General features: G+C 44.1%; 2 protein-coding genes across 7 annotated transcripts in view; both read right to left on the bottom strand.

The window, feature by feature from the left end:
- srpk1a (SRSF protein kinase 1a) overlaps positions 1–4,459 on the bottom strand; it is a 25,406-nt gene extending 20,947 nt beyond the window's left edge. For 4 of the 6 annotated variants that reach the window (XR_004163621.2, XR_004163620.2, XR_004163623.2 and 1 more), the window contains exons 1-2: positions 4,242–4,453; positions 2,951–3,002 (exon numbers count right to left, since the gene is read on the bottom strand). Coding sequence is in view for 3 of the 6 variants with exons in the window: in XM_012820126.3 (XP_012675580.2) it covers positions 2,951–3,002; positions 4,242–4,296 (107 nt within the window). In the remaining 3 variants the exon portion in view is untranslated. Of the gene's footprint in view, positions 1–2,950; positions 3,003–4,140; positions 4,169–4,241 lie in introns of those variants that run through there. The other 2 variants (XM_031567030.2, XM_031567031.2) reach the window with 2 other exon arrangements.
- Positions 4,460–6,561: 2,102 nt separating this feature from the next.
- mapk14a (mitogen-activated protein kinase 14a) overlaps positions 6,562–15,125 on the bottom strand; it is a 16,257-nt gene continuing 7,693 nt past the window's right edge. Inside the window, exons 4-11 of the mRNA XM_031567032.2 lie at positions 13,400–13,511; positions 12,971–13,000; positions 12,689–12,736; positions 12,248–12,362; positions 11,877–11,948; positions 9,038–9,117; positions 7,834–7,912; positions 6,562–6,676 (exon numbers count right to left, since the gene is read on the bottom strand). Coding sequence (XP_031422892.1) covers positions 6,579–6,676; positions 7,834–7,912; positions 9,038–9,117; positions 11,877–11,948; positions 12,248–12,362; positions 12,689–12,736; positions 12,971–13,000; positions 13,400–13,511 — 634 coding nt within the window. The 3' untranslated portion in view covers positions 6,562–6,578. The remainder of the gene's footprint in view (positions 6,677–7,833; positions 7,913–9,037; positions 9,118–11,876; positions 11,949–12,247; positions 12,363–12,688; positions 12,737–12,970; positions 13,001–13,399; positions 13,512–15,125) is intronic.

Here is a 15,125-nt window from a genome sequence, read left to right as displayed (position 1 = left end):
ACTGAACGGGTGAATACACTTTATTTAGATCATCAACAGCAGGATCATCATTACTACAGGTGGTAGGGGAAAAAAAAAAAAAAAAAAGAAATCGAGTTCAGATTGAGTAACCATGATAACGGACCACCGTCCTATGATGACTGCTCATTGGTGGATCCATACTTAATCAGGGCCAGCTCCATCCCAGTGTCTGGTAATATCTAGGACAGTGCCGTTCTTATCGACCGCACAGAGCCCTCACAGACAACACTGACCTACGGTGTCTGGTGCAGTTATTCCATACGAGTGGTGTCACGGCACGACTTCGCTCAGCTTAGGCTGTCGACCAAGTACAGCCTGGATTTGTATTTCCAAACATCAGGGTCTATTCTCTCGAGGGTGTGTAAGGGGTTAACGCTGCTGAGGTGTCCCGACATACAAAAATATTTGACAAAGTGGAGGCAAAGAGCTTCTCGACACAAAGAGTAATGTTGGTTTCCTCCGGTATTACCCCAGTTGTCATACATGCATTTAAGTATGCATAACATTAGCCCCCAAACGAAACACTTGGTTTAGTCTTAAAAGAAGTTTCCAGACTTGCACTTCTTTCTTTAGTCAAAGATTAAAAATTTCTAATTCTATGTGGGCTAGCTGGCCAGCTTGCTAGATCTCCAGATAACGATGTTATTTAACCATGGAATTTATTGAGTTTATATACCATGTCACAATGAGATAACACGTTTATTTTGTTTATTATTATTATTATTGTTTATTTTCAATGTCTGCCTAAACACTCACTATGTTGATTGGAGAGTTTAGCATTTACTGATGTTTTTATAGTTACTATTCAAACATTCCAAATTAAACTTTTCAAACGGACCTGCTTCATGCATGTCCCGATATACAACAATAAATACACACACTATGACAAGCACTGAATGATGACTGAGCCGATCACAAAAGAGATAGAATCTTCAACGCCATTCGGCACGTTCTGAGGTGGACCCGGTGCGGTTTGGCCCTGCTCAGGAGAGGGGTCCAGAACAACCGCGGCACGGCACGGCACAGCACAACCTATAATGGAAACACAGCCCGGTGCGGCCAAAATCGCTAATGGAAAAACCCCATGGATGTGGTGACTGCGGTGGCTGTAAATTTGGACTGAGTGAGCAGCGGGGGACGAGAGGCAGCTCAGCAGCAGTGCTTGTGTGTTCCTCAGGACTTGTAATCATGACCTTTCGCTGGTACATCATGACTGCCGGGCGCTGCCAGCGGAGAGCTGCTGGACAGTCTATGTGCCTGAAGGTTTATACATTTACGTGCTAGCCGGTTGGTCATTTGTATTCTCAAGTGACCTATCCGTAAATGTGTCTCTCAAACCAAGCAATGCTCGAGGGGTCCAATGAGGTGACTTGTCTGAGTGCTCGTGTGTGTGTGTGTGTGTGTGTGTGTGTGTGTGTGTGTGCTCTCTCTCTCTCAGTCTCATCTGAAGAACTGAGTGCCTACTTTTTCATGAATCAATAGCCTGTCACTGTCACCTTATTATCTACACCATCAAACCTTCCTCTGTGTCAGCCCCTGCACGAAGAAAAAATAAATAAATAAATAAATAAATAAATAAATATCGCCAATGAATACGTGCTCCAGACACCCAATTAAAGTCAGTGTAGTTGACTCTAGTATGCTCCTGATTACATGCGCATGTCTGATTTAGCCAATCTAGAATGCCACAAATGAGCTTAGTTGGAAAACATGCAGTGCACGGGAGCTAAGGGGCAGAACTGAGTCTAAGGACTGATCTGTTCAAATCTCTTTATCAGCCGTTTCAGCAGACACAGGCCTTCATCATCAGCACACCAGATCACGATGACTGAAGAGAGACACACGCTCAGCCCTGACTAGATCAAGATCATTTCAGTCGAACAAGAGAATCCAAACGCCTCTGGGGTTTGTTGGCAGTTTAGAGTGTCCAGCCAAGAAACAACCCAAATCATATGACTCAAAAAATTACACCGACATTTCTTCTTCTTCTTCCCCTCAAACACACACAGCCTCCCAGCCTGAAAGCCTTTGTAGGCTGATTCTTTTGGCTACAAATTAAAAACAAAACAAGCATGGAAGTCCAAACATCAATATGGCCTCCGAACAAACATGCAAGACAAAAGACACGACCAAGAAAACACAACAGGACGCTTTCTTTCTCACAGAGAAAGAAGCACACATTTTGCTCATTCAAAACGTAAATTGCACAACTTCAGGTCACCACAGTGGAGAACTGGTGCCATACAAATAAAGATGTTGTTCTAATTCTATGGCCATGCAAAGGTTGGCCCCACGCTTCAAAGACAACTTTTTTAAATGACTGATGCCATCATGGAGAGAAAGTGTGTTTGGAAACTGACACTTCCCACATACCAACGTCATCACCTCATAGTTTCCGTCCACTACTCTCAAACGAAACTACAGGAGTGGCATTGCATCCATTTTTCAGGGACATAACAAGCACTGCCCTTTAAAGTTTTGCAAAAAGATCCGACACAAAGGCTGCTGAGCCCACATCTCTCAATCGGAATCATAACAAAACTGACTAACGAAACATGAGAAGGTTACAAATGTCTCTAACCTTGCAGACGGATATACCATCAGGCCGAAGACCAGGACTAATAACCCTGCATTTCCACCCCTCCCGCTGAAGTACATTATGTCCAGTTTCATTACGTCCTTTGTTCATACTCACAACTATGATAGTAACATAACAGACATTAGAAAGGTTTCTGGTGGGAGCTTTAATGTTCCTGGAGGGACTGATATTTTTCACTGGTCAGGCTCTGGTCTGGGTCTTTTTTTGGTAACAGTGACTGTGCGGTCCTCTGTTTGCATAGCCTGTTCGGGAAATCAGCTGTCACTGAAATTCCTTGAAAAGGCAACGCAGGTTTGATGAGGGCTGTGTGAGATGAGAAAGAAAACTCACTTCTTGGTGGACTTCTTCTTAGATCGTTTCTTCCTTGCCTGGAGCGCCAAAACTGTAAAGACACATCGAGACACATACAAACATAATTACTCTAAACGTCAGATCACGTATGTGGGTGTTAAACTCTAAACACCTACGCTAACTATCTACCTGCCTTACCAAAATGTGCAAGATTGACGTTACCAAAGTCAGCTGTATGAACTTATCATGCATTGCGCTAACTGTAAGTAATAAACGTTAATAAATAATAAACGTTAATCGTCACAAACTCGGCTTTTGTGAACCTTTCTACTAACTATCTAGACGTTAAAACTATGGCGATGTAACTGAACTCGAACAATCGAATGTAGATAGGCTGGTATCTAGCCAGGTGTTTGCAGGCTTACTGTACGTCCCTATGAACGTTAAGATAACTGCAATATTTTCACACAAGTTGGGAACATTTCATTAGTTGTCGTGTCAAATATTATCGGACATATTGCTAACCAAGTTATGCGGCTGGATTGGCTTTCTAGTTACCAAGCAACTGGAACGTTGCATGGCTAGAGCAAGCTAGTAAGCTCACCCGGTAGTATTCAGCTAGCTATCTACCTAATATAGTTAAAACGAATTGAACACAGACAGCATCCGTTGGTGAACTTGTGATAACTGCCAAAAATCACTAACATCCAAAGACGGTAAACGTCATTCCATGTCTGACAGCGCCTTACGGCCGATGTCCGATCATTTAACGTCACTAGCTATTGCTAGTTGTGGCTATGGTAGCTAACGTGCAGCTTCCAGTATTGTTTGCTAATTCAGTAGCTAATGCTATACCGTGAACGTTAATCGTCACAAACTCGGCTTTTGTGAACCTTTCTACTAATTTACTGTCTATACGTTGCAATACCTGAAACGATATCTGATAAGCAAACAATGACAATGCCCTTCTTATAGTTAAGCTGACAGATAATTGAAGTTAATGTGTTTAGAGGTATTGAGGCTAGCCATAATACCGACGATTAGCGGTGTGCTTTCACAGCATAACTTGGGTACACACCCGTTAGCCAGACACCAGGCTAACATTAGCTTTCTAGCTAGTCTCGTGTGACGTTTGCTAGCTAGCGTCAACTAGATACTGGGGAACAAACGCATGTCTTCCCCAATTCATTTAAAAAAATAACACAAATGAAAATTCTAAACAACTGCACCGAACTGTAGCATCATGGGTTTTCTCTGTCACTTTGTACTTATGCAAGATAAAAGTAAAAAAAATACTTCTACATACAGGGTAAATGTTTTTGAGGATTACCTTTTCTCTCCATGATGGCCCTGTGGTGGTTCGTGCGAGCGAACGACTGGCGCATGCGTGATTCCAGAAAAGTTCACGCCAATCTCTTCAGTACCCCTACTTGATCACGCCCACTGCCCGTTGCACACACCATCAAACTAAATTGCGTGACATTACTTCATTGAACATAGCAGATTCAAAGCCGAAACACAAACTAGCAAAGCATCACCTGCTTCTAAAAAGCCAATTCCCTTACATGGGAGTGTTTCAACAACAAAAGTGGATTACACCTCCTGCACATAATTGACTGATCTTAGGTCAATTCAGATAAGAGACATAGTTCCATCTAGTGGTGTAAACATAGAATACTTCGGAAAGGTTTTTCATGAAAACAATAATAGGTCTGATAAGCAAGTAGAAACATATCTGGTGAAAAATAACTGTCTTTATTATTTAGTAAACAATTTCTTGGTTGTATTCACACTACAAGCAGCCATGGAGAGAAGCCTACAGACACATACACTCACTCCAGTTCATAAATATCACCTAAACAGTGTATAAATATTCCTTTCTATTTCAGTCTTTTGACATTCATCTGATATTTCTCTTCGCACTCTAAAAATAACAGCTCAAATCCTTGTCACACATTCATACCCCACATACACACAAGTGTAGACACACACACAGAGAAACTTGCCTATACAGAGATTGCTTGACAGAGTAACATACAGGAAGGAACAAAAGGGATTAAAACACTTTTAAAAAGATGGAACCTCTATTTACACATTAGTTCATTTGGTACCAATGATACACATTTTATGCATTAGTGTATTTCACTGATAGTCCAACCTACAGTGGCTCAGGTACGTTTTACACCTTGACTAGAGGGGGATCATTTCATTACTCTGTCACCTACAGACTACTGTGGGCGATATGCTAACGTCTTGTCACTTAGTAGAATTCTAAGAAGAATTTCATAGGCTTACCATTTGAGAGAGAGAAAAGTAAAAGCTACTGAGCTACGGCTATGACGGAGGCTACAAAAAAATTCAACATTTGAATGTCACCAGCATACATTAACATACATTCAAATATTGTGCTTTCCAAACAAAGATTCAACAAGAGGTTTTTCAGCTGTCGTGAAAAGAGGAGATAACTAGAAAAGACAATGGACCAGCAACCTCATAAAAGAACTTCCCTCTTAAAATTAGTGGTTTGATTTCACATTGGCCTCTTCCAACAGAATTAGCTTGCGCCAGGGCTCATCTGACAGAAGACCATACTTCTAAACATCCCTTATCATTCACACTTTCCCTATGTGTCTTTTTGTTGTCGAGGACGGACAGACTGGGTTGGCTAAAGCTTGATTTTTATAAACAAACCAAAAACAAAGGATCAAAAAAAAAGAAAGAAAAAAACAACACCCATGAGCAATGCGAGGCACTTCAATGATTCGTTAGGTCCTGTGAGGCTGAGTGGAGTAGGGCATGGAGGTCTTGCAGGGCCAGGCCTGTTGATTCAGGCCAACTCGGTTTGACCTTTCACCCCGGACCTCTGACCTTACGATTCCATCTCGTCCTCATCTAAGACAGGGGGCACGAAACTCACCGTCTCTTCAAAGGTGAGAGCTGTTGGGAGGAGCACACAGAGCAAGAAGTGATCACTACCTCAAAGAGAACTCCACAAGAACTTTCCATCACTGGAAAAACAAAAACATTTAAGCTCCAGAAAGTTAAAGGTACCATAAGGGTATCATGTTTGTGTCCTACCCCAACAATAAGGAACGCCAATGTATCTCTAGGTTTAAGAGTTGTACTCATTTTTTTAAATATTAAGTCAGGGATAACTACTTTCGCGACAGAAATATCCGCTGGGAGAGGGAAAAAATGCTTCCTGTCTATCAAGGAGCCTCTTAGTCTTCTGAGGAAATGTTTCTGCTTGTGCTTTTCATCAGACGTCTGTGAAAACATGGAGGCCCTTCCACAGAACCTCTGTAAGGATGCAGTAAGTCTCTTTGTTCTTGGTTTTATCCCTTTTTTTTTTAAATGTGTCAACACTTCAATTCTCAACAACTACATAAAAAAAAGCATCCAAAACAAAGAATCAAGATGAATACTTATCCTTCAGAAATGAATCAGTGCAGGTGTAGAGGCATATTCATTATTTCACAACAGAAAGCACTTAGTGCACTTTAACAAAGTCATAATGAAAGTGAGTGATAACTCACTCAATCACTCACTCAGAAAACGTGATTTAATGACTGATATAAGTGGCTGTAGAGTTGCACTCACTTTTCCACTCATCGATCTCAAGCTCGCGGCTCTCAAAGCTCTGGTCATACGGCTCTGCCAGGCTGGGTCAGTGGTACTGGGCGAAGTACGTGTGGGCCAGCGCCTCGGCCGCAGTTATCCTCTTGTCCGTGTCCAGAACCAGCATCTTCTCCAGCAGATCCACCGCTGCAGGTGAACACACACACACACACACACACTAGAATGAGTCTCATCATACCGTACATTATATTTCAGGCTAATCATGACATTTAGTTATATTTTAAGTGTGATTTTGTACACAGCATTTGGTTTCTCGTTTCTGTGGCAACTGACTCACTGACTTTCACTTACTTCATTCATGTATTTACTGAAGTATTTGTTTCTACATTCATTCACTGACATCCAGAAAGTAAACTAAATAATGTTCAACTATTTGTGACTGCATGATCACTATACAATACTGACCAGCTAAGTGTTAAAGTTAAACCATTGTTTATCAGGGACGTGCACAGGAATTTTGAAGGGCCATTGCTGCCCTGGAAAAAAGGGGCAACACGTTCATTTTTGCCAGGCCCCCTCCCCCTGAACGCATATTGTGCCTATATCACTTGAAACTGTGAAATTGTCAGGGTCGATCACTAACCGCCGCCACACCCCCTGGACGCTTATTCCGCGATTATTTTATCTAGGCCTACATGAAGTTCTGCAGCCGTAATACTATTTAAAAAATATATTTCCTTCGGAGGGGCAACTTCAGTCGAGGAGGCCTCTCCTGTGCACGTCCCTGGTTTACATTGCATTGCACTGCAACACTAATACCCTGACACCAACAGCAACATGGGAGGAGGATGATGATGATGATGATGATGATTTCTTTGTTATGGCTGAGGGCTATATTCCCTCTTTTAAGCCAGAGGGTCTGAACACAAGCAGCCACATGGATGATTACTTCTATTTTTTAAGGATTAGTGCATGAAGAGGATTTACCAGTTTCTTCACTCATTAATGTGTGTTTATCATGAAGAAATGTATATGCTGAGTAGAAATACTGTCCCTTTCAGAGTTTTAACCAACCACAGTATAGCAGAAGGCTTAACTCTAAACAGGAAGTTTACATGGCCAGGGCCTCTGAATGTGTTGCTGCTGGTGTAACTATTGAAGGTGTGATACCAAGCTAACACCAGAGTGTGTGACCAGTATGCTGGGACACCCAGTTAAACCTCAATTAGGCAACGGATCTGGCTCTGATCTGGCGCAGGTCTGGGCCAGCTCTGGGTGCTCTGTAGGTGGTGTGTTTGAGTGATTGAGTAGGTCCAGTACTCCGGATTGCGCTGCACTCTTACCAAGTGGGTTGGCTCCAATGAACACGTCGGTGAAATTCCTCTTCGCCATCTGCGGTAAGGAGTTGATGTAGTTCCTGGCCTACAAAAGGAAAGGAATGGAAGACGTGTAATTGCATCATAAAACAGAAGAGACACAAACTTGTTTTTTCATTGTCACTGACTTCAGTGACATAATGAATATGCTAATACGCTAATCTCCTGTTTTTGGATTCCTCTAAATAATCTACAATCAGGTCTCATCAAACGAACCAAAATGCCTGAAAAACTGGTGAGATCTAACAGTCCCTTTCATAGTATCCTAGTGAGTATGACATGGAAACACCGAAATTCTCAAGACGCAGAAGAGAAACCTGTGATTTCTCAACAGTTAAAAAAGTATACGGAACATGATGCTAAAACTGAGTCAGTTTAAGGTTGTAGAAAGTCATATACCTCTTGTATTACAGGTACGGTCATAAATCAGACTTGCAATCCAATATCCCTAACCAGTTACAGGAATGTTTGCCATGAAAACAGCCTGTGGCTACAGCACAAGGTTATCTGGTTAAATCTGACTCCTGGGACTGCCTGTGCCCTTATGAGGCATTAAGTGCTGAGAGTCTCATATTGTAATGGCTTGTTAGTATGCAATGCTTTAATGCAGTACACGGGACAATAAGCAGGCAATTTGAGCAGGCAAATGTTTGTGCTGGCAGCGTGCTTTTTCCATTACGAGCCATCTACATCGTCACAGGTGCAGACGAGAAGAAACGTCACAAAAAGAAAGAGAGAGAGAGAGAGCGGGAGAGGGAGGGTGAGCGACTGAGTAGAAGAACAGACCCCAGACCATCTGTGATTTTTTCCCCCCGTAACTTCCTATACACCTTATCATTTCCTTAAGAGAATTTAACTCAAACCAATGGATGGTTGGATGGTAATGCTTAATAATGTTATGAAGGCATGTTCAATTTTCAACTCAATTCAATTAAATTTCATTTCTATAGCACCAATTGAAACAATTGAAATTGTCTCAAGGCGCTTTTCAGAGCCCATGTGTGTGTAAGCATGTGTGTGTGTGTGTGTGTGCGTGCGTGTGTGTAAGCATGTGTGTGTTGGCATGTGTGTGTGTGTGTGTAAGCATGTGTAAGCATGTGTGTGTAAAAGCATGTGGGTGTAAAAGCATGTGTCTGAATGTGTGTGTTTCCAGGCCTGAGTGGGCTCTCACCTCGTGGCTAGGCATCCTATTTATTAGCGAGGCGGGGGGCGTTCCAGTCAGCCTCATAATCTGCTGAAGCTGGTTTATGTCTTTGAGGGAGGCCTGGGGTCAAGGGTCAACAACACAAGCACTGGCTCTTGAACACACACCTGCTCATTGTCAGTCATTTAAAGAGGGCCGCCGTAGTGAGCATCTTTGGAGTTTGGACTGAAAGAGGAGCAGGGGATTTGGGGTGGGGTGGGGAAGTTCACGCATGCAAAATCACAAGCGGAGTGACACAAAAGGACACAGATTATTGTTGAGGTCGGCAAAATCTGAGGGCAAAGTCCATTAGCAATCTCAAACGAAAGTACGTCGGGTTCATTGAGTATCATTTCAGCATTTCTGAGCTCTTCGCTCTGATTCTGTGGCAGAAAAGGACACAGAGGCGGGCGGCGGCACTTCAGGCTAAGCAAGCTGCAAGAAATGTTGCGTGTTATTGTTAGTGCACGCACGCGCACACACACACACACACACACACCTCGTGCACACACACACAGCCGGTCTGGCGCAACGACAAAACCCGAGAGGCGGCGATGTGGCGAGCAAAGGCACTCACAGACTCTGAGGAGAGTTTCATCAACAGATCAGGGCCCGGGGTCCCCACCAGGAGCATAATGAGTTTCAACTGATCAATATCTACTGACGACTCAAGGAAAGGGAAATAAAAAAACACCAACAGTAGCCAAGATGCGTCACCCCGCTCACGGGCATGTGTGGCCTGGAGGTGACTGGGGACAATTAATAAAAAGAAAATAAATAAAAACACCAAACCAGGGAGTTCTGTGGAAAGGCAGTAACAAAACAACAACTCCGGTTGTTGCCGCCGGTTGTGCCCGCACCTAATCATCAACAGCAAGCAGTCTGTTTTTTCCATAGGAAAGGTTAATTTAGTATGAAACCGCCAGTAAGCCGAGGTTAGGAGCAGCTATGCAGAACACCTTGCGTCGTCTCAGCAAGACAGGGAAGCCTGTTCACAACCCTCTGGGAAAGTACAGACAAGCAGACAGACAGACAGCTGTGAGCGGGGTGAGACAAGCAGACAGACAGCTACGAGCGGGGTGTGAAATATGGGCCGGGCTTAGCGTACTTAACGCGCCCGCGGGAGAAATACACGTTCAGGAGGCACCTGGCAGACGAGCTGGCGTGCAGGAAAACAGGTACAGTGTTGACACTGGCTCCACGTTGGTGGAACAAGCTGCCTAACACTACCAGAGCAGGGGCGAGCTGCCTAACACTACCAGAGCAGGGGCGTGCTGCCTAACACTACCAGAGCAGGGGCGAGCTGCCTAACACTACCAGAGCAGGGGCGAGCTGCCTAACACTACCAGAGCAGGGGCGTCCCTCTCTACCTTTAAGAACGAGCTGCCTAACACTACCAGAGCAGGGGCGTGCTGCCTAACACTACCAGAGCAGGGGCGTCCCTCTCTACCTTTAAGAACACTACCAGAGCAGGGGCGTGCTGCCTAACACTACCAGAGCAGGGGCGAGCTGCCTAACACTACCAGAGCAGGGGAGAGCTGCCTAACACTACCAGAGCAGGGGGCGTCCCTCTCTACCTTTAAGAAGCTTTTGAATACCCAACTCTTCAGAGAGCACCTCCCTTCCTAACTGGCACTTTGACTAGTGCTTAACTTGAACTTACAGCAGTTACATTCCTGCACTTCTTTTTCTTCTTCTTTTCTTTTCTATTTCGTTTTTCTGTTTCTTATGTAAAGTAGCATTTATTGTTACACCAGGTTTCTATTGCTCGTAGCTTGACTGTTCTCTCCCTTGTACGTCGCTTTGGACAAAAGCGTCTGCTAAATGACTAAATGTAAATGTAAAAGTAAAAGAAGCACAAATAAGCGCATAGCTGCTGCAGTGTTTCCTAAAGATGTTCAGCTCAGAGTCTGTGTTAAAAGACACTGTGGGGGAGTTACAGCTGACTGCTGGGTTTGCTGTTAGGAGCTGGAAGAAGGGTTAGAGGGCCGGTACATGAGTGGGAGGCAAGGAGAGAGAAACACAAGACACACACAAACGGAGGAGGAAAATCAAGCATTATTAAAGTATCAACTGCAATATTGAAGCATAAAGAGCATTGGTACTGGTGAATAAAATGTCTGATATATTATTATCCATGTCACAGCAAGAAGTAAAAATCACGCAGCATTAGAGGGCTCCACTGTTACTTTGTGAAATGCGCGGATGATATTTCCTGTCAAGCCCTGCTAGAGCAGGAAGCAGAGAGCAACAGCTTCAGAAAGAGAGAGAGAGAGAGAGACAGACAGAGAGAGAAAGAAAGAGAGAGAGCGCGAGCGATTGAATGACAACATGGGTTTTATATGAGCACAGACTATCACAACACAACAACAACACAAAAAAAAAAACAGGATCAGGGGGTTACTGTTACAGCCATGTACATATCTAGAGAGCCTTCAGAGTGTACCCCGGCGTGAGACCAGGGGAATATCATACGGGTGTACTGCAGAGAGAGAGATCAGGGGAATATCATACGGGTGTACTGCAGAGAGAGAGACCAGGAGAATATCATACGGGTGTACTCAAGCGAGAGATCAGGGGAATATCATACAGGTGTACTCAAGCGCGAGATCAGGGGAATATCATACGGGTGTACCCCGGCGTGGGATCAGGAGAGTATCATACGGGTGTACCCCGGCGTGGGATCAGGAGAGTATCATACGGGTGTACCCCGGCGTGAGACCAGGGGAATATTATAAGTGTGTACCTCAGCGAGAGACCAGGGGAATATTATACGGGTGTCCTGCAAAGAGAGATCAGGGGAATATTATAAGAGTGGAAAGGATACGGTCAGTCCCGGGGAATAAGGTCCTCCCAGTCAGCAGCTCAGCCATGATGCATCCAACCGACCAAATGTCCACTACAGTGTTGAGAATTCAAAATAAAAACAGGAATTTAAGAAGAATTAAAAATAAAAACAGGTATTTAAGAACACCAATATGATCGTAAGAACTGCTATTAGCAATTATGTGACATTTTATTTTTTTAAATAATAAATTCTGCTATAAATAAGTATATGCATGTATGATTTTAACATTGCATCAAAACTAAGAGATAGATTTCCTATCAATACTCCATAATTCACATCAGGATTTCAGTTGCTAATAAAAATAAAAATAAAAATAAAAAAACACAATGGTTGGAGCCAACCAGTTGTACCGGTCATGTTGTAGTGCATCCAGTTGAGCATGATCTCAGGGGCTCGGTACCACCGCGTCGCCACATAGCCAGTCATCTCATCATCTGTATGCCGGGCCAGACCAAAGTCCAGGATCTGAGAGAGAGAGAGTGGATAGAAGGAATGAAGACATGGATAAACAAACAAATAAATAAATAAATGAATGAATGAATGAACAAACAAACAAACAAACAAACAAAAGGTAGAAAAACAGAATGAGAGAGAAAATGATAAAGTGATTCCATGGCCCTTCCAGTTAGCTGTGGACTCGCTTTGACTGTCAGGCATGTAGTTCTCTGGACTTGTTTCAAACAGTGTGTGTGTGTGTGTGTGTGTGTGTGTGTGTGTGTGTGTGTGTGTCTGTGGCTGTGTGTGTGCGTGTATGTGTGTGTGGGGGCTCCCCTTTCCATGAACTTACTCACCTTCAGCTCACAGTCCTCATTCACAGCCAGATTACTGGGCTTCAGATCCTATTGAAGGGGAGAGACAAAGAGAGAGAAGGGAAGAGGGAAGGAAAGGGTGAGAGAGAGAGAGGGAGGGAGGGGGTGAGAGAGAGGGAGGGAGGGAGGGGGTCAGAATGAGCGACCGAGGAAGATATGCGTATACTTTTATGGATACAGCTGACTTCCTGTTCATTCAAGGTCACAGCAATTGCTTCAGTTCATGATCGTATCACACATAATTCAAACTGATAAGTTACTCACCCTGTGTATGATGTCTGCCGAGTGGATGTACTATAAAAGACAAACCAGTAATGAGAAACACACATTCAATATTTACATGAGATGGGAAACCCACAAAACACCTGGTTCCTGAAGCGTGTGTTCTGAACTCATTTTCACTAAGCTCTATATTTGACCCATGGAAACACATTGTCACTTAATGTTTAACTGTATGGAGATTAAAAGTTCACAGGGCAGGTTATTTAGAAACATTAATTTAAAATATTTTGCTAAGAGTATATTGGAAGCACTGTATCCCATGCTACAGTGGTGGAAATGTTTATAAATAGCATCAAAAGTGGATGTGTCGATGTGGAGGACTGGGCCACGGGATAGGGTTACGTGTGTTGATGTTTAGGAGATGCTTTGCATGCCACAGGGCTTTGACTAGTTTGGGAAGAGTCTGGTCACCTTGAGGCCACGGAGGATCTGGTAGATGAGGAACTGCACGTGGTCGTCCGTCAGCTTCTGGCACTTCACAATGTTGTTCAGGTCTGCGCCCATGAGGTGGGTCACCAGGTATCTGAGAGAAGCCAAAGAGGAAGTGATGCGCATGGTCATGGGAGAGCCACTTCCTTTTTTTCAAAAACCCACTTCCCAATTTGGCAATAATAACATGGACCAACCAAGTGCACATTATTGTGCACATTATTTCAGGGGGGGGGGGGGGGGGTGTAATTTACAAATGTTACGGCATAGCATTACGGAATAAAATTTCATACCAAAGGCTGTTTGTGCACACTTGATAGCACGACGTGTTTTTGCCAACACCGATGGAATTCACCAGAGGAAACGCCATATTAAAAGGAACTGTGTTTGTTTCACTTCCACTGTGTTTCTACTACGCAGCTTCTCTCACAGCCTGCCAACAGAGCAGGAAATGGACTCTCGGAGAACTCCACTTCACATCCCATTTATAAACTCCCCCTGGATCAATTTACGCCTTCAAATGCACAGTCACTTTCAGGGTCCGCCCGTGGACTGCGTGGTGCGCTTCTATGCGCCTGAGACTGGGGGGGGGGGGCGTGGGTGGTTTCCTGTTGGAGAGTGAGGCTTGATGACTCAGCGATATCGGGGCCTCAGGCTCCCTGGCCGCACGCCCCCGCAGAGGAGGCCGTCGCGGGCGGAGAGGCAGGGCCGTCAGCAAACACAGAGCACAGCAGCCTCTCAGCTCCACAGAAATTCCTCTCGTTTAAACGTGCAGCAGCTGTTGCCGCCGCTGCCGCTGCACAGAGGTTTTTACAGGCTGAATAGCAGAGCCATCAGAAAACAGAGTATAGCTCTACAATAACTCTACAATAACTCCACGCTCTCACTGTCAGTTTTCCGACTGCTGCAGAGGCGGAGTGCCAGTAGGTAATCAGGAAACAGCCAATAACATGGACTGCCTTACTGTCACTCCTCCCTGTGTCCCTGGGTGATTTATCTACTACTGCAGCGGGGTCTTCACAGGCTGAGCCCGAGCACAAGCAAAGACACCGTCGCGAAACACAACCAATAACGACGAAGACTCTGCCCCAGTCTCACCCTCATTCCAACTCTGGTCTTTCCAGCCTGTTGCTAATTGGTCAGTTCCTCTACCTTAGCATCACACACACACGCAGTACCAGTGACCCGATTAGGAATCATGGCGAATAACGCCAAATCTGAGTCGTCCTGGATCTCAACTGGATGCTCCTGATTCACTCTGCGCTCCGGTCTTGGAAGCTTCCTCCACTTTAGCTGCTGTGCATTTAGAATAATTACGTTAAGCTAAGTAAAGATTCGACTCTTGAAGAATGTGCTCTTCCTACACCCTAAAAGACAACACACGAGGCCTATCCTCTTCCACCATCCCTTTAATAGAGACATGTTATTTATAATGGGCCATTTCATCTCCCATTATTAGTGCTGGAAAAATAGCTCCCTGAACTATGTACGTCCATAAAAAGGTCTCTTGCCATTAAAAAAAGTTTCCGTGGCTGCAACACCACCAAGTGTCCACGTCTTTGTGAGATCTGAGCTAAACGTTGTAACTACACACAATAAGTCTAATGAACAGCCAACCCGGATGTTATACTGATTATTTGGCAGGCCAGTTGGCTATGCGGATTATTTGTCGACATGTAGGCTATGTTTACAAAAGCATATCTTGTAT

This window comes from Clupea harengus, chromosome 4 (genome assembly GCF_900700415.2).
Source record: "Clupea harengus chromosome 4, Ch_v2.0.2, whole genome shotgun sequence".
In the NCBI taxonomy this organism is placed as follows: domain Eukaryota; kingdom Metazoa; phylum Chordata; class Actinopteri; order Clupeiformes; family Clupeidae; genus Clupea; species Clupea harengus.
This window is presented reverse-complemented; position numbering and strand designations above follow the sequence as displayed.